Source organism: Artemia franciscana, chromosome 17 (genome assembly GCF_032884065.1).
Source record: "Artemia franciscana chromosome 17, ASM3288406v1, whole genome shotgun sequence".
Classification (NCBI taxonomy): domain Eukaryota; kingdom Metazoa; phylum Arthropoda; class Branchiopoda; order Anostraca; family Artemiidae; genus Artemia; species Artemia franciscana.
The window spans coordinates 41,923,933-41,948,100 of record NC_088879.1 but is presented as its reverse complement, the minus strand read 5'-3'; the positions used below and the strand labels follow the sequence as shown (position 1 = coordinate 41,948,100).

General features: G+C 34.0%; 1 protein-coding gene across 3 annotated transcripts; it reads right to left on the bottom strand.

Annotated features, from left to right (window-relative positions):
• Positions 1-1,792: 1,792 nt before the first annotated feature.
• LOC136038253 (ribonuclease H1-like) lies at positions 1,793-18,709 on the bottom strand. Of its 3 annotated transcripts, none has more exons than XM_065721368.1 (5): positions 18,643-18,709; positions 13,430-13,542; positions 11,165-11,550; positions 6,029-6,327; positions 1,793-1,922 (listed from the first exon to the last, which is right to left on the bottom strand). In XM_065721368.1, exons 2-5 carry the CDS (start codon positions 13,480-13,482, stop codon positions 1,836-1,838), a joined length of 825 nt encoding a protein of 274 aa, XP_065577440.1. In that variant the 5' UTR covers positions 13,483-13,542; positions 18,643-18,709; the 3' UTR covers positions 1,793-1,835. The 3 variants fall into 3 exon arrangements, with proteins under 3 accessions (XP_065577440.1, XP_065577442.1, XP_065577441.1); XM_065721370.1 differs by having other exon boundaries at positions 6,068-6,327; XM_065721369.1 differs by having other exon boundaries at positions 18,628-18,703.
• Positions 18,710-24,168: the final 5,459 nt, after the last annotated feature.

Sequence of the window (24,168 nt, the reverse complement as noted above, 5' to 3'; positions counted from 1 at the left end):
AATTAAAAGTTTTAATGCCCTTTTTAAGTGACCAAAAAAATTGGAGAATAACTAGGCTTCCTCCCACGCTCATTTTTTCCCAAAGTCACCGGAACTGTGTGTTTGAGGATGACTTGATCCCCAGAGTCCCCGGGGGAAAGGCTGCAAGTTACGAACTTTGCCCATTGTTTACATATAGTATTGGTTATTGGGAAGCATACAGACTTTTTCAGAGGGGATTTTTTCTGTTGGGAGGGCGAGGGTTAGGTGGGAGGATCTTTCCATGGAGGGATTTTTCAGAACTTTCAGTATTTTAGTGTTTTTCAGTACTTTCAAAAGAGCTATTAACTCTAATTAAACGACCATTGCGATTCAGGGGCCATTCTTAAGAAAATCGCAATAAAACTCCAGCTTTAGCACAAAGAGGAAAACATTGACGAGGGGGTGAACCCCTCATATACGTAATAATTTCTGCTTGTTTTAAATTTAATGTTGCTTCTTACTTGCAGCTGAAAAAACTTGTTTTTTCATTTAATTATACTAAAACGCGAGGGTAAATTTGAAACTATTCAGGTTATGTAATTACTAATCAGGAGATGTACGTTAGAACCTTGGTCCGTACTTCCAATAGAGCTGTTGATGGCACACAGGCCGTTGACGATGCCTCTCCACTTGTTCCGAAGCTATGCTTCGGTGGAAACGTCTTCCCATTCCGATTATAACCATCTTATTATGTTCAGTCCTTGGATCTGGGTCTCAAATCCAATGTAAGATGTTTATTGGACACCTTGCCTCCCTAGGTCATCTGACATCCAATCATGCCAAAAGAAAATCATGTTAGAAAAGAAAATCAATTAACCCCGCCTTTTTAAACCACTAGAAAAAGAAAAAAAGAGAGAAAACAAAATAAGTTAAATCATTTAAAGAAAAAGACAAAAACAACAAAACAAGAGAGAGAGAAAAAAAGGAGTAAAAGAAACTAGTATTTCTTTGTTGATTAATATATTATGGTTGTTTTTTTAGTCCGTTTGTCGCTGCTTGATTTAAATTAAACCCCTTTCTCTCTCTCTTAAACTCTCGTAAATGTAAAAGCAGTGTGGTCTAAAAAATTATTTTCTTACAGCCCCTTCCTACCCTAGTCAAAGATAGCCTGCTTATCGTCTGGCATACGACAAAACGAATAAGAAATGAAGAAAAAGAATCAAGAAAAAAAAAGGGTGATTTACAGCTAATGAATACAGCGAAAAAGTAAAGCAGATATTTCGGCATTGACTTCCGTCATGAATAGCCAGTGTGGTCTCAGAACGTATTATCGTTTAACCCCATGTGAAGGGCCAAAAAAAAAAGATTTCTGGAAATGCATTGTCAGAAAAAAGTGACCTAGCCACCTTAACCCTTCAACTCTAGATAATGGAATCGAACCAATTTTTTCTCACAAACTGGGCATTCAGTGGACGCAATAACAAACAAAGCAATACAGAATCAAATACTTGATGTCGAACAATTGTACAACATCGCTTGATGTACCCTCGATGGTAGCTTTATTTACCTCTCTCTTTAATTGCTTTTGGCTCACCAGCTCAGTGCTTCTACTATCCCCCCATTTCCCCGAATACGGAGCGGCAACAACGCATGGGCCTAGAAGCGCCAAAGCTTTAGGTGCGACCTGGTTGGTCACTACCATTGTCATGGCTTCCAAAATTCTAATCTCAGTTCGAAGAAATATGAATTTACTGGCGGTGCTGAAATGGAATGGTTAATCCTTGTTGATTTAACAATACCTTGGGTGAAATAAAGCCACTTTAAACCGAAGTGAAAAATCCGTATAATATTTATTTCAGAAAAAAAGTAATATTTCAGAGTTCATATCGTTTGGCACCAAGTCGAGCCAATTCGTCCGCTTTTTCATTGCCGTGTATTCCTTTATGGCCGGGTACATAGTTCTAAAAAGGAGAAACATATATGAGTGTATTGCAAATGTTTTTAAGCGATATAGCTATTTTTTTAACAAGTGTAATTGGGAACCACAAAAAAAACTCAAAATTTGATTCGGAGTTTCATGAAAAAAATTTCAAAATTTGTTGAAAAAAAGCAGGTGAGAGAAAAATTAAAAAAAAATTCCGTCTTGATTATCCAAGAAAATTACTACTTTCTACTTTTTTTCTTTTTTATTATTGTGTGCACCGAAAAAATTTTCTGTTTCCCATTTGTTTCCTGGTATTTTGTTTTGATTTCAACATACTTCTTTAAATATTCGGTAGGAATCCTCCCAAAAGTACCTCTCTAGACATCTGAAAGGTTCTTCGAAGTGACAAAACTCATTTTATCCCTCAAATTTATTCTCATGGTTCAAATTTTGATTTGCTCCCTCAATTTTTTAAGACTTACTGTGGTTGTATAAGTTTCTGCTTAACCAACCAAAACCATCTGACTTAGTTTTCATTGCCCGTCACGCTTCATACCTCAGTACAAAGACCAGCACCTCACACCTCACATTTAGTGAGGTTGAAGCACCTCACATTTAGGATAACCCGTAATTATATTAAAAAGGAATATATTATATATTATATTATATTAAAAAAGGAATTATATTGAAAAAAAATTCAAATGAGCAAATAAGACTCTAATAATGCTCAAAGGATACCGTAAATTATTGTCTTATAACTTATATAGGCGACTTGCCATTCCCTTCAATCCATCTCTTTACACTAAACTTTGACTTATTTTCGGATTGACTCAAGAATGAATGCTCCTATGACGGAGCCCATTTTCAGCCGCCTATTGTACATTTTAGAACGTCACTTATGCCACTAAGTTCCACCAGGCTTGGCAAAGTTTCAGCCACACTTGGCACGCGCCACCTGGTATATTTAGTCTCTGAAAATAGGCGCGCCTTAGAGTATTCTGTCATCAAAGTTTAAATTTTTATAACAGTGCTTTCAAACTATTCTGCACAAGTTTCAAGTTAAAAGCTTGAGTATTTCAGTTGCAAATTCACAAAGTCAATGGATGCAATGACAATCAAAGCAATACAGAATCTCTTCAAAGTTGGCTTCTTGATAAAATTAATATTTTCCTTCAGTCACCAACTTTTTTTAGTTATTAATATAAGCTTGTTGAGTTCTTAACAGCTATTAATATTACACATCATCGTTTCTTAATGTCCGAGATATGGGACTAAATATATATACAATAGGGTGAAGAGGCATGTCTCGTTCGTGAATTTGAGGTAGTCTGTAAACTACTAGGGATAAGGGAAACAATTAATGGCATAATTAAAACGGAACCGTTTTTTCGTTTCTCATTTTCTTTACTTACGATAGGAGATTCGAAAGATGCTTCTTATAAAATATGGCTAAAAATATATTTCTTCTAAAATGTTTCTCCTAGTGATCAACAGAATTTACAATTTGGATCAAAGCAAAAGGGTGGAAAACATAAACAAAATGTAAAAATAACACTTTCAGTACAAATTATGTATCAATAGGCTTCATTCTTTATTAGATTAAATAAAAAAACTAGTTTTTTTTTAACTGAAAGTAAGGAGCGACATTAAAACTTAAAACGAACAGGAATTACTCCGTATATGAAATGGGTTGTCCCCTCCGCAATCCCTCGCTCTTTACGCTAAAGCTTTTAATTGTTTTATAAAGTAGAATTGTGGCAAAGAGTCAAACATTAGCGTAAAGAGCGAGGGATTGCGGAGGAGGCAACCCATTTCATATACGGAGTAATTTCTGTTCGTTTTAAGTTTTAATGTCGCTCCTTACTTTCAGTTAAAAAAAACTAGTTTTTTTTATTTAATTTCTGAACGTTTTTGAATTAATGCATGTTTGATTTTGGCTCTCCGCACATAAATTATTAAAATGAAATTTGTATATTAATTCGTTTTTTGGCTAAATGGCTTTCTCTTAGTTTTGATCAGACGATTTTGAGAAATAAGGGGTGGGGAAGGAGGCCTAGTTGCCCTCCAATTTTTCGGTTCTTAAAAAGGCAACTAGAACTTTCAATTTTTAACGAACGTTTTTATTAGTAAAATATAAATGTAACTAAGAATTAACTTACGTAACAAACTTTTATATTCTTATATTTTTATTATGTATACGAGGGGGTTTGTACCCTCGTTAATACCTCGCTCTTTACACTAAATCGTAAGTTTTGTCCCAATTCTTTAAGAATGACCCCTGAATCAGAAAGGCCGTAGAATAAATAGTTGAAATTACTAAAAATACTTAAGCATAAAGAGCGGGGTATTTATCTCCTCCTAAATACCTCGCTCTTTATGCTAAAGTATTTTTGGAACCCCTCATATGCATAATAATCTCAGTTCGTTTTAAGTTTCAATGCTACTCCTTACTTTCAATTGAAAAAACCATTTTGATGTTTGTTTTTTCATTGTTTTTTTTTTATAGTAATGCTTGAAAATCCTGCGCCCTTTTCATTGAATTTTTCTTCCCCCGTGACATATTCCTTAGAGGAAAGATCCTCCCTCATAGCCCCCTCCCCTCAACCCCAGCACCCAAACCAAAAAAATCCCCCCGAAACGTCTGTACATTTCCCAATAACCATTACTATATGTAAACACTGGTCAAAGTTTGTAACTTGCAGCCCCTCCCCCAGGGACTGTGGGGGAGTAAGTCATTCCCAAAGACATATTTATTATGGTTTTCGACTACGCGGAACAAAATGGCTATCTCAAAATTTTGATCCGTTAACTTTGGGAAAAAATGAGCGTGGGAGGGGACCTAGGTGTCCTCCAATTTTTTGTCACTTAAAAAGGGCACTAGAACTTTTCATTTCCGTTAGAATGAGCCCTCTTGCAACATTCTAGGACCACTTGGTCAATACGATGACCCCTGGGGAAAAAACAAAAAAAACAAACAAACAAATAAACACGCACCCGTGATTTGTCTTCTGGCAAAAAATACAAAATTCCACATTTTTGTAGATAGGAGCTTGAAATTTTGTTATAGGGTTCTCTGATACGCCAAATAGGATGGTGCGATTTTCATTAAGATTCTGTGACTTTTAGGGGGTGTTTCCCCCTATTTTCCAAAATAAGGCAAATGTTCTCAGGCTCGTAACTTTTGATGACAAAGACTAAATTTGATGAAACTTATATATTTAGAATCAGCATGAAAATTCGATTCTTTTGATGTATCTTTTAGCATCAAAATTCCGTTTTTTAGAGTTTCGTTTACTATTGAGCCGGGTCGCTCCTTACTACAGTTCGTTACCACGAACTGTTTGATAAAATAACCTATGAAGACATAGGTTACCTTTAACCTAGGTTAAATGATGACAACAGACAGAAAAAAGAGAAACAGAACATTCTATGTTCTTTGGGAAAATAACAATCACTAACGTAGGAGTTGGATCTGTTTCAAACAAGTAGTAGCTGCAGTTTTTAATATAAATAGTTATTATAATTTACAATATATCATGATGTAATTCGTTATGTATTAATTCATTATAAATGGAAATTCAAAAAAATCAATCATCAGCACAATAAAAATCTGAGCTTTTAAGGACATACTAATAAAAAAAAAAAATAATAAAAAAAACAAATAATCTAAACAAAAGATATAACAATAATAAATTAACAAAAATAAAAATAAACATAATAGAAAAAAAAACAATTTATGAATGCATACTCACAGGAAGGAATCCTTTACCGAATTAAGCTTTCATGCAATAAAAATAAACCAAGAGAGTTCAACTTGTGCAAACAGTCAAAACATTACATTTCATGATCTAGATCAATAAAATAATTATTTTCGAGTGAATTTAGCACTTTTTTTTAAAGACTTCATTATACATATGAAAGCCCTTTTTTCTTCTTTTTTTATTGGAAGCTACAAAAAAAAGTATCAAATTCAAGTATTTGTTTCAGCCAAACATGTTTGGGATAAATCTGCCTATGCCCTTAAAGAAAAGCACGTAAATGGAAGAAACTATTTAAAATGAGATAAATAAGAAATAGACAGAATATTTCTTAATAGAGCTTACGCAAAAAATAGCTATAATTTAAAAAAAGGAAACAACTTGCCCATTTCACTTCTAATGATTTCATTGATAAATCAAGAACCTTAAAATCTTCCTGATTTTTGACTGCCGTTCCATCAGCCAGCTTCCAGCCTCTCCTCTTCCAACCATGTATCCATTTGGTGGCAGCGTTAATAAGGAATTGAGAATCGGTGTGTATTAAAAGTTTTTCTATTCCACATGCTGACGCAATTTCTATGGCATTGATCGCAGCTTGAATTTCACCAGAGTTGTTTGTTGGACGGCCTTTCACTGGTTCAGACGTGTTTAGGGGGTGATCATCATTGAACCACACACCAAAACCTATGATAAAAGCATTTAGCTTGGTTTTTTATCTTTTAGTTTTTGGTCTTTTAGCTCTTTTAGTTTTTATACTTACAAGCTTATTACACGCTTTTAACGTATTTGCCATGCTGATTGTTATGATGATTGATTAATTTTCTACTGACTTGTTGAGTATTTTACATTATATGTCTTTGTGCTTTTTTTTGTATTTTCGCATTCGTATTGATTTTAAGTTCTCTCGTCAACTTTTATTATTATTCCTGAAATTTGTGCATGGTTTGAAATTGATATATCGCTTTATTTTTATTCGACAAGAAACGCAAATTTGGCAATATTTGCTTGTGAAACCCGTTTTCAAAATAAAACTTCATCTTATAATTTGCTTTTTATGAGGTTAATGCTTGTTTATATAAAATACATATATATATATAACATATAATCGCTTACTATGTTAAAAAAGGTAAAGGATACGGTACTACCCCCTTAATGTCCGAATTGGCGGTGCTGATATCCGTCTCAAGACACTTCAGCCAGGAAGTGCAAAGTGGGGATGGGACAATACATACATATATATATATATATATATATATATATATATATATATATATATATATATATATATATATAGTAGGTGGCATGGACAATACTGAGACCTATGAAAATGACCAAAACTTGGTCATTGGCCGAAACTTCTAAATCCTAGTTAGTCAGTTGCTACTGGAGATAGTATGTATTGTCTCCTGCAAGGACAACAACTTAAAATTGTGGATAATATTTTACAGTTTGTCAATAATCCTGATTATTCTGGGAAAAATATTTTTCATAGATAGACCAGGCGGTACCTGTAAAACATTTATTTATAAAACCTTGTATCACGTTTTGTGTGGCGAAAATCGCATGTTTTATACAGGAATAGCATCGACTTTGTTGCCATTTTGACTTACAACACACAAGATCTTTGGGTTGAAAGTTCTGCTTTCTTCCGATTCAATTTCCAGCATAGGACCTGGTTCAAAGCTAAAGAATTAGCTCATGTAGAAGTTTTCCTACTTGACGAAGCACTAATGTTAACCAAGTATGACTTAGAAAACATGGATCAGTTGTTGTGGCTTATTGCACATCCAAACTTGCCATTTAGAGGGAAAATTCTAGTTGCTGCAGGTGATTTCCAACAGTGTTTACCAGTTCTATCTCGAATCAACCGCTGTGAAACAATTGAACTGTCAATTAAAAAAAAATCATCTTTGGAAGTATTTCAGACATATTTCCTTAGAAATGAAATATGGGGGTAGATGCTGAGCGAGAAGCTTTGGCAAAGTACAACCTGGACTTGATAAGTATAAATCTTCCCAACAATGACTAATGAAATCGACTCACCGAAGATATAATTTCAGTTGTAATTTGATTGAGGAAGTACTTGGAGAATGTCTATCCAATCAAAATATAAATCTAATGAAGGATCGCGTAATTTTAGCTTCGATCTACAAAGAAGTTAGTAAAATAAATGCGAAAATCATCGATCGTCTCCCATGAGAATACAAATCTTTAAGTGTTATGATTAGATAAAATACAAAGAAAAAGGAGGATTTGAATTCACTCCATAATCCCTCAATTCAATTGATACTGCAGATTTACCACCCCATAACTTAAGAATAAAGAGATATACAATAGTTATGCTTTTGCGTAACTTAGATTTTTCAGAAGGGGTGTGTAATGGAACCCGCCTTATTGTTACTAAATTATATAACAACATAATTAGGCCAAATATAATTACTGGGGAGAATCAAGAAACAAAGTTAACATTTCTCAAGTTATGGTCGACTCTAGTAAAGGTCAACTTCGATGTAATGTTCAACAGCATCAATTTCTACTTCGACTAAAATTATAGACTAAAAAACTAAAATAAAAAAAAGATCACCACTAGTAACCCCGTTTTTATAAATCATACACACACCAGCAGTGGCTCTAAAGAGACTTCAGATGGCACTCTACAGAGTGCTCTCTCTACAGAGAGCAGTGGCTTTACAGAGTAAGCCTATGAATCCAGCCTATGAAACTCCGTTTTCATAAATCATACACATACAAGCACTGGCCTCTAAGGAGACTTCAGATGGCACTCTACAGAGTGCTCTTTCTACAGAGAGCAGTGGCTCTACAGAGTAAGCCTATGAATCCAGCCTATGAAACTCCGTTTTCATAAATCATACACACACACTTCAGATGGCACTCTACAGATGGCACTGACTTCAGATGTCACTCTACAGATTGCTCTCTCTACAGAGAGCAGTGGCTCTTCAGAGTCAGTCTATGAATCCAGCCTACGAAACCCTTGGCAAATCATACACACACAAGCAGTGGCTCTAAAGAGACTTCAGATGGCATTCTGACAGAGTGCTCTCTCTATAGAGAGCTATGGCTCTAAATAGGCTCTACAGAGTCAGTCTATGAATCCAGCCTATGAAACCCTGTTTTCATAAATCATACACAAACAATCAGTGGCTCTACAGAAACCCACGACAAGTCAGCCTACAAGTCCTTTGAGTAATATGGCACTGAAACAGAAAGTTTACATGGAAGAAATGCTGTGAAAAAAAAAAAAAATCTTTTCATTCTTTTGTACTCGCTCAAAATTTCTGAAAAGAGATCGAATTAGGTTTTGCTTTTTCTTTCCTGGATCAGACTTTGACACACTAACAACAGGCAAATACAGCAACAGACGAAAAAGGCAAGTTAGTTCGCTTTCCATCTTGATATGTCCATGCTGAAGGATTAATGTAACTGGCTTGTAAAATATATAAATATATGCATAAATATATAAATAAACCAAAAGAATTAGGAAGTTTTTAACATAGAAATACAGGAGAGTGATCTCGAAACAAATAAGAGTTCCAATAGGGATAGGTCCTTTTATGTGAAAAACATATACAAAAGTTCTGGAAATTTTGAAGACATAGTCAGTCTTCATCATCAGCAGAGAAACTAAAGTACTATAACTAACACAAACTATATCTATAAATAAAACAATAATAGTTTCTGGGTCATAGAAAATTTCCAGTCCATCGGCTTAGAGCGTTTATTCAAAGTCTTGAGTTTTCTAATATTGCTTGGATTTACGTTGAATTCTTAATGAAGTTGGCACAATCTTCTTCCTCTTCTTATTGCAAACAAAATGTTGCGCTAAATTTATTCAGCAAATATAAATTTGCTTTCTGTAAAATACCAAAATGATCTCTCTCTTTGGTAATATCGTAAGGAAGTGCCTCCCATATAGAAAGATGAACATAGCGAATCGAAAATACAGACATACTATACGCCATAACCAATTCTATAGATTATAATTAACGATTTTAAATTCCTTGTCTCACATTTACTTCGATTACTCTCGACTCTCAGTGATACAAATCAAACTATTCATGTGTATGTTTGTGCAGTATATCAAACATAAAAGAAATAATATAAATTTTTATATAATTTATAATACCTGAAACAGTCTAATATGAATACTTTACAGTCTATATACATTCTATATACATAGTCTATAAACAGTCTATATACATGTTAGAGACACAAGGTTGTCACAATTTGAGAGAACCGCCAAATTTTGAAGAGCATGCAGAGACAAACTGAATGTGTAAGAAGAGTAGATGACGACACCAGAAAGTCAAGTAAGGGTCACCAACTGAAAAGTAAAGAGGCAACCGAAAGACAAATATGCTTTGGAGACTATGGAAAGAGAAAAACAGAAATGACCAAAGGTGGGAAGACTCCTGGAATTAATAGCTTCTCAGTATCTCCAGCTGGGTTTAGTCGATATTTTCTCTACAGAAAAGAGTTGTTTGTCCATGTTGACATTTCCATCAAATACATTGCAAATTTAAAATAAAGGCAGTAAACTTGCTCAGTGACATCAATTTCAGGAGGGGGAGGCGCGTGACTTCTATATTTTTTTTTGCTCCCCCAGCTATATTTGGAAAATATCTTTTTTAAAGCATTTTCATTAAAAATGTTTTTTAGAATTTTTATTGAAGTATTTTTAAGAAACGACGAATTTGCCCCACTCCCCTGTATTTTCAACATACACCCCCCCTAGATTTTTTCAGTTTGGCACCACTGGTATTACCCTGTTTCTTAAAGGTAAGAGGGTCAACACCGTCAAAATTATAAAATTATCTAGTATCAACTAGTTTTATTACTACTACAAGCCACGTCTGCCAATCCGCCCGAGTCACATTACCTAAGCCACGACTGCAAATAAAAAACCAAGATTTGTGAATGATACGTCTTTCCATAATTTTAGCGTCGCACTTGTATAAAAGAAGCAGAAAATTTGTATTACTTGAAAATCCGAAAAACAATTACTGGTGCTGTAATCATAGATACTTTCGATTTTATCTTGAAGTTTGATTATAGTTTGGCTTAAGCACTGACTCTAGTTTGGCCTAAAACTATTAATTGATCACAACTTACCACAATGATAACTTCACATTGATCATAATGTTAAGTCAAGCACAGTACCTGCCTTAGCTCCACGTTTGCCTTAGCTCTAGTTTTATTACTACTACAAGCCAAGTCTGCCAATCCGCCCGAGTCACATTACCTAAGCCACAATTACAAATAAAAAACCAAGATTTTTGAATGATACTTGTTTCCATAATTTTAGCGTCGCACTTGTATAAAAGAAGCAGATAATTTGAATTATTTGAAAATCCGAAAAGCAATTACTGGTGCTGTAATCATAGATACTTTCGATTTTATCTTGAAGTTTGATTATAGTTTGGCCTAAAACTATTAATTGATCACAACTTACCACAATGATAACTTCACATTGATCATAATGTTAAGTCAAGCACAGTACCTGCCTTAGCTCCACGTTTGCCATTTGATTCACAAGCACCATCAGTGAATACATGAACAAATCCCTCATCATCAATTACAAAACTTTTCGCATCAAAGCTAGCTCGCTTCCTCTTACGACTGAAATCTGCTTGAAATTCTAAACTTTTTACATCAGCATTACCAGTATTTTTTAAAGCTTTCATATCAAACTCTTTCTTTTCTGCTCTTATAACAGTTGATATTTCAATATTGCTTGATGTAGAAGAGGCTATATTTTGAACTGGTTTTGGAGGATGTGATGAAAAACCACCCTGTTCTGCTATAAATTTGTCAGCTTCATCTTGGGTCTTGAACTTCTTATATCTGGCATTAGGATACCCATCCACTTGCTTCTTACATTCATCCCTATATATAATAACAGGTACCTCATTATCACAACAGAAATATTTATTACTTATGGTCATAACTAGTCAAAGATTAATGTAAAGCTTGGTGCTTTACATTAGACTACCCAGGCATAAAGACTACCCAGGGGCGAATCTAGAACAAAATCTTGGGGGGGGGGCGTAATATGACAAGAGTGCCAATAATTGACCAAATTGACAAATTTACTTTTAAGAAAGAGTGAAAAACAGAGAAACGAGGGCACCATAAAAATCTGGGGGGGGGGGGGTCCAGACCTCCTGGATCCTCCACAGGGATTATGCCAAGCTAAATATGTAACTGATTGAAAAGAAATCTCCTTATATAAAAAATAACAACATTCAAACTTCATAATAACACAGATTATCTTATAACCAAGGATGCCCCCTGCTCTCTACGCTGAAGCTTATAGTTTATTGTACCATTTCTTAATGACAACTTTCCCTCCCTTATTTATGTCTATTCTTCCATTTTATTTATTAATTAAAATGCAACGGTCTAAGAAATTCATAACCAATTATAGCTATTTCTCCTACACTTACAAAGTCTGAGCTTAAAATTTGTTTAATGCATAGAACAGACAGTTAAGGGCCGCCATGGCCCTCTTAAAGTAATTTGTCTTAGTTTGAAGCTTAAACACCGCTCTTTACTTGCATTTGAAACAGCTTGGTTTTGCTTTATCTAATTTATCTTTATTTTCCATTTTACAACAAGAGTTCTTTTTAAGTGAGGGGGGTCACAACCCCCCTTAATTCCCATTTGCATTCAAGCTTATTTTACATTCAAGCCTACCCCCTCAATCCCCATTTGCAGTCAATATTAATTTTGCATAACGATACATTAGCCATGATAATCATCCACAAAAGGGCACCCGAGAAAATAATTTTTCAGGGAGGGGTGGAAGTTCAAATGTCAAATATGAACTTTCGGTTCACGTTTTTCAAGAAGGGAACTTTGGGAGCCTTTATCTTTGCAGAATCTCCAACTCCTTCCCCTACAACGAAATTCAACATGTTTGAAACCTTGAAGCAGAGATTTAAAGCCCTAAACCTATCATCAAACAATCCCTTTACATATTCTACCGCAAAATGGCAGAAATCAATTTCGTTGAATATTATTCTATGGTCATTGGTTTAATATAATTTTTATAGGGAGAGGGGAAGGATCAATAAGATAACCTTAGAGAGAGATTCTTTAGAAAATTTTGGCTCTTTTATGTATTTTCCTAAAAATACATCAATATAAAAAATTCTCCACAACCAGCAGATTTATAGGCTAGTGCCATCACTAGTATTTACTTTTTTTCATTATTAATAAACAGTCAAAATCATAGGAGGGGGCGCTTGAAATATACGGCGTGGATCTGTGTCAGTAAGAAAATTTGCACATTCCAATCAGGGATATGAAGCTGGTTATTCAAGTTGGCAAGATGCCAAATCTGACCCCTAAACTCTTAGGGTTTTTGATCCCTAGTCCAACAACTTTAGTTCCTGAAGGAACAAATCCAAAATTTAAAATTATTGGCACAAAACTGAAACCCTCACTGATATCTAGACTAAACAAACTAAAAACAATGTATAAGGGAAGGGATTTGAGTCTTAATATTTATAGCTAGGTAAAAGTGGCTTTTGCTGAAAAAATAAAACTAGCTATAGCGAAAATAAATAAAAAATTTGTTAAAATTTTGTGTGAGACAGAGGAGGAGGTGTTAATCAAGATTTCACCCTAGGGGCAAGAGAGGCCAGAACCGACAATGACTGATTGCCTTATGAACTTGGTAAAATTGGCATCTGAATGGTTTACATAATACCCCAATATAATACTTCATCCTACAATAAAACAGTACCAAATAGTACACTACCATGTTTGATATACTCCTGGCTTTGTGCCTCTTGCAACAGCATAGAAAGGCATCAAACTTGCAGAGTAGAACTTTACAGTGCACAGGGTAGTAGGACAAAACAATGCAAAAATCTGAAAATTCAAAGGTTTTTTAACTATGCTAAAAAAAATTTAATATGAATATAATAGAACTACAAAGTTTTTGAATTTACACAAGAAAAAAAATTCTTGTTTCAAAAGTTTTCAGATCCTGAATGGTTGTTGCCAAAATGGCAAAGGCCATTTCTAATGCATTAGGTATAATTGTCTATCAAGGGCAATCTTGCCCTAAAGGTGAAATCCTTTCAGTCTTCTCCACTAAGTGCTTATAAACTGTACAGAACCATTTTTCCAGTAAGGCTTGAAAAATATATATTTCTTAGAAAAATTTGTTTCAATAAGGCAGAAATGACGCTTGAGCTTGTTGGGGTTGGAGGGGGCTACAGCTTTAGTATTGCTCTCTGCTTTTCTTTGATTTTCCTTTTTTTTGGGAGGGGGGGGATTTTCAATCAATTTTTGTTTCTAGTTCTTTTAAGGTGGTTTTATTAATGTAAATTGCAGGGGTGCCAATTCAAGAAAATAAAAGGTATGAGGGGATGGGTCTCATCTTTAGACAGATCCAAATTAGTATTTTTTAACTGGGGGGAGGGGCATTTTTTTTTAATGAAAGTACTGAAAATTGCGTTTTCAAATTCTTTCCAAGCATGCTCCCACCCCCAATTGGCACCCTAATTAATTGTATAATTAATTAGTTAAAAAATTTTCAGCTTTTCTATTTAGGAAATCGAATGTTGGAGTGCAATTTAAATTTTAAGCCAAATCAAAGTATTTATTCGAAGTGTTTCATCGGCTATGGTATTGTACAACAGTATTTATCTATTAAATTTCCATTCTTACAGATTGAAAATCTGCATAATTCTTACTCTTCTATGAGGCTCAAACCATCCTAACCCCGTCAAATAGACCCCCTGGAACGTAGATGTATCTTAACCTACACTTTTATTATAAGAAAATTTAAGCGTTCTGTAATAAAAGTTTTGACACCAAGAATCCATACCACTAAATGTGCTGTCCTCTTGGTCCATTTGCCATTTTGGTCTATTTGTCACTAATTAATACAACATAAGATTTTCAAAATGTTTAGTTCTTGCTTTGGTTCATTTTGCCCAGACTATGGGGCCAGGAAGCCGCAAACCATTTCAAGATTGATAAACTGGCCTAAGGACTGTAATAAAATTAATAGATTTCTCTTGCAGATTATAAAGTGAGAAATGATTATTATAGTCCTTTCTTGTGAAGCTTGATGTTTAGCCTAACGCTTTATTTAGCCCCCTTGGATATGGAATACAATTGTCATTTTAAGGAAGATTATACTTGGAAAACTGTAGAATGGGAGATAAAATGGTACTTTTCTTTTGCTCTTATAGTTTTTTTTTAGATAAAGTCTTCATGTAGGACTAAACCAAAGCCTACTTGTTCAAAAAGACTGTTGAATCAACTACAGAAAACTAGACTACAAAAAAAAACACTTCATAATAACAACAACAAAAATATAATAATGAAGCTCTCTATTCATTTGATTTTTTCCTTCTGTTCTCAATCATTTTTCATTCATTTTGAAAGAGTATATTTATCAAGTGGTATGATGCAATGACATTTAATGTTTTTCAATGGCATGGTGCTACTGAGCAGGTTAAGAATAAAATGTCTGTTAATGAGGATTTGAGAAATTATTCAAGCAATATAAATCCACCATTAGGGGGTGGAGACATGCTTTTCATCATAGAAATCATTAAATTTCGGAAATAAATCAAACATTATTATTCTTTTATTATTACAGCATTTCTCTAAGATGAGGCCACACACAACACCAACACCACAGAAGAAGTAAGCAGGGCCAGATTTAAAGCTTTGATTCTTCTAGGTCCAAGCGTTTTTGCTGCTCCATTTTTGCAAGATTTTTGCACTATCCCCAAAAATTCAGGAATAGTGGAAGCACTGAACCAAATGCAACTGACAAGCCAAAAGTAATGAAAGAGAGAGGTGATATCAAACTCTCAGCTGCCTTCTTGGGAAAAATCTGACAGTTTATAAATGGCCACAGAATTGATATCTTGTTTTAAAATCATTTTTCTGTTAATAGGCAGTGTGGCCATAGAGTGCACCAGGCACTTTGACAATAAATCACATCAATCCAGTTTTTGTTCAGAAAAAAATATCTCCGTGATAATTTATTGCGCCTCCTAACACTGTGCATCCCTAGGCTTGGGCCTATTGGTAAATTTTGGCCTGGATGTAAGTCATTTAACAACCAAATGTAAAATTAAAAAAAGAGAACAAAAAAGTAAATTTAGGTTTTAGGTCAGAAATTAGAAAGAAACAAAGGAACGTATATTCTTATTCCCTATTAAGGCATCATTCTGTTTCTAAAGTGAACACCATAGAATCTAAAATTTTTAAAAAACATTTAAAAAGTTTAAAAAACATTAAAACTCTAAAACATTTAAAAAGCTTACTTATGTCATTACTAAATGTCACTTGGCTTCAATTTATCCCCACTTTCCTCCTAATGGACAAATATGCAGCCCAGACACTTGTTGTTTATTCAATAGCATGACTATTTTCTTCTCCTTCATCTAAGAGCAAACACTAATCTAGCAGCTAGATGAAAAGAGTTGGGCTATTGAAAATACAATAGAGATATATAATTTTGACAATATATTTTTTCTTTATGGAATAGCCTTGCCAACAGGGGGCACAAGTTCATGACAATGTATAGGTGAGCAAATTGTATGTTTTTAAATATAGGGAGAAGAGCAATTTTTCCAATGAAAATACCTAAAAAGGTAGTTTTCAGGGAAAATACAAAAAGGCCTTTTCAAAAGGTAGGTGTAATTGCCCTCCAATCCCTCTCCACCAATCAGCCCTTTTACTGAATCTTATTTTAATATATTTTATCAAGCTCTTAAACTGGGCATCCAAGGGGAATTATTTAATAAGAGTTATGGTAAATTTCTATTCATACAATCTTTAATATACAGAATGTCATGATAAAATAATTGGGGAGTGGCCAAATAGTGTAAAAAAATAACAAATTGAAAAGAAATTATATTTATAGAAAGACAAGAAAAATGAACAAAAAGCAAACTTTAGAGGATTTGACACCTTAAAAATCATATTACAAGCCTCAATTTCAGCTGACTGTCTGCATTTTCCTAGCAGGCATGCTAGAACATTTTTAGGGACTATTGTTTCCTGAACTTTAAAAAGAAAATTCTGATATGTTTTTATGATGAAAAAAACTCATGCTTTCTAATTAGACAACTTTCATCAAAACTGAATATCTCTTTTTCTGGCACAAATCAGGAGAAGCTAAACAGTTTTTGGGAAAGTAGATATCAGCTTTCATTTTTTTTGTCATTTGTTCCAATCTTGTATCCAAGCTTTACAAGTAATAATAATATAATCCCAAATTATATATTTCCTATGCATGTTCTAATTCCTTAATTTTATTGATGTTGCCTCTTTGCTATTAAATGTATTTGAAAGTAAAAAATTTTGTAGTAAAAAAAATACATAGGAAATATATAATTCGAAAACATATTTACACATTAGGGGGGAGGATGAAGTATAGTGAAGTGCTTTTAAAATTGATATAAGTAAGTATTTTAGGATTTTCTACAGTTGTTTTTAGAATTTAAAGCATTTTAGGGATTTTAAAGGCATTTTGGACTTGGAATAGACTTCCATTGGAAACAGTTGCAACTATCAGAGTCTAGTCTTTCAAGAGTAATTTCAAAAAGACTTTCAAGAGTTTCTACAGATTTCCTAGTCTTATCACAATCTGTTTTGAGAATATATATATATTTTTTTTTTTGTATTAGTTGTTCTGTGACATGTATGTTTTTATAGTGTTATTTGTCATAAATTTGTATGTGTGCATTATTTTGTCTGCATTGTCATAAACATTTTCTATAATGTTTAGTGCAACAAGCTTGATAAAGCTTTCCATATTAATAAATAAATAAATAAAAAAGTTCTAAGAAATTTAATAATTTCTTAGAAAAACTGGAAAAACAAGAAATCAAGTCAAGATAAAAGTTCTCCCACTACAAAAAAGATTAACTAGGATTATTGTGCATATCATGAAGTAAGAATCTTTTCTTAACATGTCTCCTTATGTGGTGGACTGGTTACACATCTATACTGCATTTTATTTATTCTCCTTATGTGGCAGAATTGCTCAGAGATTTTTGATACCAAATACAATATTAGACCTATAACTAGGACCATCAGGGAGGATGAATATTGTCAGAAAAGCAGCCACAATATTTAGAAAAAGCCTAAAATAAAGATTCTACTTGTTTAGAATGTTACATTCAGAAGTGGCCAGGCATTACACATTTACATTAAAATTCTAGTTTAGTGACCTTTGGCTATCTTGGAAAGGGGTTAGGAAAATAAAACTTTCAGGGATAGGTCTATAGACTAAAGTATATTTCCTAGGAAGGTATTTTAAAGTACCCACCTCTACTCCTTCTCTCTTTATAAGGCCCTGAAATTTGTCTACATGACAGGTCTATACCTAATGAAATTTTGACAGAACAACATTTTACCTTAGTTTTCAGTTACCAGTTGCTTTTTCTCTGCCTTTAGTTCTAAAAATGCAATTCCTGTTATTTGAGTAGAATTCTAAGCCATATCAATGTTTTTTTTCAAAATTTAGGAAATGTATTTGCATATCTTTAAAACCTTATACTTGGGATTGAGCAAAGTTGTGAAGCTGAAAACAATTTTGTTGTACTTCATTCAAGCAGAAGATTTATTTTGCAAGGTTTCACCTTTATGAAATCAAAATTTTCATCAAAGGTCAGGACCCTCTAGAGGGGGTGGAGGTAGGTGCTTCAAAATACCTTCCTGGGACATATTTTAGCCTTTAGACCCATCCCTGAAAGTTTCATTTTCCTAAACTAACCCCTTTCCGAGATAGCCGAAAGTCACTAAACTAGAATTTTACCTATATTTACTAAGATAAGAGCTTGACAACAACATCCCAGGCATATTTTGGTTGTTGAATTTAGGCTAGCCTAGACCTGAAAGTTTCATTCACCTAAATCAAACGCTTTATAAAATCGAAAGAAGCTCCTTAACCAACACTTTATCCTTTCTAGCTTCTACCTTTCTAGCTTCTACCTTTCTAGTAATATCCAGTTTTTCCAAATGATTAGAGATCTCACAATGTTCAATTTCAAATGTCTCGCTATGCGAATGCCATCTGTTATTTTTAAAATAGATAGCGTATTAAAACACATTGAGGAATCCCTCCTGTACCCGCTATTAATTCTGACTGTAAATAAGAAATGAGTTTAAGTATATTTTAGTTTAGTTCTTAACACAAATATTGATAAGGGCGTGAACGGTGAGAGAAGCACAGTTGCTTTGGTTCGTGTCTAACTAGCGAGTTCAAGTTTCCTATAATTTTACCCGTACATCCAAAGTTCTTAAATTAATTGCGCCTTATTTTCACTGGCTATCTCACTCTTAAAACATTTCAGCAAACATACCAAAGAAAACAAACTTTTTTGTTATAAAACGTAAAAGTGGTTTACGACTGGTCAAAATTTTATGTATAAATAATAACAATTACCTTGTAAAACGTTTTTTTTAATTTCATTCAGCTTTAAATAAGAAAACCTGACATATTTCAATTCGCTCGAAATCTGTCTCGTCTCCACAAATAAAAATCTATTGAAATTTTATTTTAAAGTGACTATTTCTTTAAATATTACTTTTAAATTAACCATTTATTGGAAAGCTACTTTTTTACATAGAGCAAACGGTTCCTTCGTGGCAGCTATTTTAATTCTTGCTTTCCAAAACAATCTAGTTGACCAGCCTTTCCGAAATAAGGCACGCTGGGAAATAATTTACCGTTCACTTAAACCACAAGAAATTATGTAAAATAAAGTAGAATGGTAAGAATAGGAAAGGTGGGGCAGACAAGAGCTAAAGAGCCCAGACTAAGTTAGGTTACATGTTTTTTCGTCTCTTTTTTGGGTACTGGGGATATGTGCTTATTATTTCTGTTCGTTTCCTTATACAAATATTAAAAAGATATTGTCCAAAAAGTGATTATTCTTATTTCAGTTAAAAAGTAGGCCTATTCGTGTAATTCTCAGCATCAGCTAAAAAAGTTGGTCGATTAGTGGAATATTTTTTCTATTCATTTTCTTCGGATTGATATATGTGTCTGCCTAAATATTATATTCAAATATTATTATAATTTAGGGCGTATGCTGGATTTTTTCATGGAATTTTTTAGTGGGAACTAAAGCAATGGGTTAAGTAGAAGAAATGTTGGATAGACCGGGAAATAAATTTTCTCTTACATATTTTTTAGTCCCTTTTTGGTGTAAGTGAGAGTCTAGTTTATCCTAGTAAGCTTTAAAAGGACTCGGGGGCGTAGTCTCCCCTCTAGTGCCGTAATAATTTGCTTAATTTATGTTTCAATCTCTTGTTTTTACACGTGTTACACGTAAAAACGTTTTAAATAGTTTTACACGTAAAAACTGTTTTTAGCCGTAGCAATAATTGCAATCTAACAAAGAGCAAACCACACCCCGTAGAATACAGAAGTTTAAAACACGCATGGGAAAAGCAACAACTATGCAGTAGAAAAAATTTGTCGTTTAAAGCTGATTCAGGAATAATACAATTATTTTGGGGTATTTTAAAAAGTACAAGTTCGTTTCAAAAACGAATCTACAAGAATTCCAAAAAGAGGTTGAAACCTCTCAAAAATTTTAGAGGTTCGAAATTGAAAGCTTACCAATTGGAAAACCCTTCAGTTGAAATTTTCTACCCCTTAACTTAAAGCAAGAAAATTACATTTCTTGTCGCGCAGCACTCATATCTTAAAAATTCAACCACGTTTCGTATTGAAAATTTAGCCTTCTTCCAGTTAAAATCATTATTTAAATTCAATATAAAGAAACCATGAATGTTCTTTCCTCCCGCTGAAGGCTAATGCACTGGGCATCAGCCCTCTAGGTGTAAGTTTTGACCCTGGATGGTACCAAATTCTTTTTATCCTGCACTTTTATTTTTAAATAAATCTATGAATAGATAACTTCGAAGACCACACTGCCTTTCCATGACGAAAGTAAAACAGTTTAAGATAGGGATGATACCTTTTTATTGACAGTGAAATATAAAATTATTTAACTGGATATTTCGAACACCTATACAGTGTTCATGTTCATACTGATGATGAACACTGTATATGTGTTCGAAATATCCAGTTAAATAATTTTATATTTCACTGTCAATAAAAAGGTATCATCCCTATTTTGAACTGTTTTACTTTCGAAACCATGAATGTTCTCTCCTCGCGCTGAAGGCTAATGCACTGGGCATCAGCCCTCTAGGTGTAAGTTTTGACCCTGGATGGTACCAAATTCTTTTTATCCCGCAATTTTATTTTTGCAATTTCTGCAGAAGCTATGTTTGACACTGAAGCGCCTCCCATCTATTTAATTCAATAGTTACAGGAGGCTGCTGCCTTCTAGTTGTCACACTAATGGTTACAGAACACTAATACAAAGAGAAAAAAAAGTTTTTGAAACAGATTATGATAAGACCTAGTATGGAAATTTGAAAACACTTTTGAAAGTCTTTTTGAAATTACTTTTGAAAGACTAGACTATGATAGCTACTAGTTACTAGGCTGCTGTCTAGTAAAGAGGAAACTGCAGTACTTTGTAACCCAAGTTATTAAAGATATTTTCAGCAAGACTTTCTCATGAGAAAAATATCATATTTTGCTCTTGGGCAATTTATTTTTCGCAATCTGAACAAATGTACAATTTAATTTGTCTAAGCCTCTTTAATAAAACAAGGCCAAATTCTTTTATTTTTATTTTTAGTATTCCTAAACTAGAGACTACATCCTGTGAAAATTTCAATCAAATCAAAGAAAAAGCATTTTTGTCTTCGGAGAGGAAACCTAAGAATTGTCAATCCCAACAAAACTTTTCTCGTTTTAGTTTGATGTATCTTCCAGCCAGGAAGTACTGAGCCCCTCCCCACCTTTCAAAAAAAAAGAAGTTTTGGAAATATAAACGGACAATGGTTAGGAAACTTCTGACTAAATCAACTATAGTTTTTATCCAGAATCTCCCTCCTCACTTGTTTATTTCTAGATATTTCTAAGCTACAGGCCGTAATTCAGCTGTAATTTCAGCTGTATGGCCGTTTTTGACCATCCATGCCATCATTTCTTCCTTTTATTTATCTTTTCATTCGGAGGTCACATTGCATGAAGTCACCCAAGGCGAAAAAAAATACAATTCGATTTGCCATTCAAGATTCTATCGAAAAACAAGAGTAATCACCGGCACACATTCTATTTAGAGGCAATGGAACTGTCTAGAAATTTTTTTTTTCGGCGGAGCCAAAATTTCAACACGATTTTCTCTAGTAAAACATATTTAAAACAAAGGGAGAATCTATAAAATTCCAGGAGGTATTGACCAAAAATAAAGCTTTAGCGATTTGGAATTTTTTTGCTGCAACGAAAATGTTTAAAGACAAATTTGGACGATATCATTTATTATACTTAGAAAAGGCGTCAGACAGATGATCTAAAGATCTATTTATATTTCACCTCGCAAGTTAATCCATGATTTGTAAAATTTGCCCGGATTTTACCGTCTTGAAAAGAAGTTGTGTAAAATCAATGAAACCATCAGGAATGGATCCAGAGCATTCTTCTAAAAAAGGTATTGTTTTTTCTTGGAAGCTTGAGCAAGACTTTGAATATTTTTCTTTTTTATTATTTTTCTTTTGTTTATTATTTTTTTTTTGTTATCAAAAATAAAAACGCTCTGTTCAACAGACATATCCTTTTAAGAGTAGTATAAATGCACTTTAGCACAAGGGGGGGATTATAGAGGCGGTAGCCCCACTCTTATTAGTGGTAGAAACTGTTTGTTCAACATACAGGAGTGAGAATTTATGCCTGAGCTAATTTAAGGAATTTATATTTTTTGTATTAAAAAAAAATAAATAAAAACAAAACATGCACAATTCATAGCGCAAGTATGCTTGCTCATAGTTATTCTCAAAGACTTTCAAACACTGTAACACCAAAGATAAAAACTATAAACACGGAGAACACTGATCGTGTTCTATACCTCTTTTATACAGATTACTTCGACCTAGGAAACACTGTCAACTTTGTGGGAGTGTATAGTATTAAAAGAGGAGGTAAAACTCAGCTCAGCTTCCATTATGCAAATGATCTTAGGATCCGAAATATGAGCAATAGCTAATTTAGTGAAGTTTCAGATAGTTCGAGAGTTCTGAGTGCCACAGTAGGCTTGAAAATTATGTTGAGGAGACTAAATCATTTAAATTAGAAGTAAACGAAGACATATAGCTCAGTTAGGTACCGCGTAAATTTCCCAAGTGGATAGCTTTATCCATCTGTGTAGCACTGCTGGTAAGGACGGTGGACGCAATTTAATGCCAAGGTACAGCCAATTTATTTAATTTAATTTAAAAATTTTATTTAATTTAAAATTTTTATTTTATTTAATTTAATTTAAAGCCAAGGTGCAGGGTGTTGCTCACTTTATAAAAGGTTAAAGGATAGGAAGGATAGGAGCTAAGAGCTAAGATTAGGATGCTAGAAGCCAAGGTACCGACGGTGTAGCTCTGAAACGTGGATTCTTTTAAAAATTGAGGCATATATTCAAGATGATTTCCAAAGAAATTGTTCGGCTTCAAGGGGAAGGGGGGTAAAGCAATACATGATTGCCTAGTCTAAAAGAAAAACGGCCAAAAACCAATACGATAATTGTAGAATAACTAAGGACAGGATAGGCCGTAATTAATAATAGTGGATATCAAACAAAATAATAAAACGGCTTATACCAGAGAGTTATGTCGGAGTCCTGAGTTTGAGCAAAGTGTAGAATGTGATGGGTGTCAAAGACACGACCTGGGCGCATTTTAACGCAAAATTATTGGACTGCATTTCCAAACTACTTGAATGCTCTCATTACCGTGTTTTAGTTGATAATAGAGGATACAACCAAGTCAACACGAGCACCAACCACCAGCTTTCAGTGGATAGCACCCCAAAATGGCAGTTGGAGCATTAATTTGGCTAATTGTTAAGTGCCCGGAACTCCCAGCCATTTACTAATCTGGAAACAATTCCATGATATGTATCCGAGTACTTTTGCAATGAGAGTTAGCTGTTTTTCGATGATCAGGAGGAGTATACGTTTTTATATTTCATGTCTGAAGCTTAAAGGCTATCAAGTGCTGCACACAGTTTAAAAAGGTTGCACATAGGCAGCAAGCATAATGATTTACCTCATAGTTGGAGATTCGAGTCGAAACTTCCAAGAGTTTTTATGGGTGGGTGAAGAGGAATTGTGATTTTGAGTTCGGGGGAGAGGGGAAAAATGTGTTTTCTTTCCTCACAAAAGAGTACACGCTACTGCTTTTTCATGCCTATAACCCAACCAGATTTGATAAGAAAAAACAAGGTAAAGAATACGGCACTGGACTTTACAGTCCCTACCGGCGATACTGATCTTCGTTTCATGGTCCCTCAGCCAGGAAATGCAATGGGGGGTTGAGGGTCTGCCATCCTCAGCTATCACATCCCCTTTCTGTTTACTTTTCTCAGATTTCTCCAGGTACCCA

Bases quoted from the DNA above. Each gene is read 5' to 3' on its own strand.
- LOC136038253 (XM_065721368.1), bottom strand. From the start codon at position 13,482: ATGCCTTTCTATGCTGTTGCAAGAGGCACAAAGCCAGGAGTATATCAA. The intron at 11,551-13,429 runs GTAGTGTACTAT...TATTATATATAG, and splicing joins CCAGGAGTATATCAAACATG to GGATGAATGTAAGAAGCAAG. The intron at 6,328-11,164 runs GTACTGTGCTTG...CTTTTATCATAG, and splicing joins CAAACGTGGAGCTAAGGCAG to GTTTTGGTGTGTGGTTCAAT.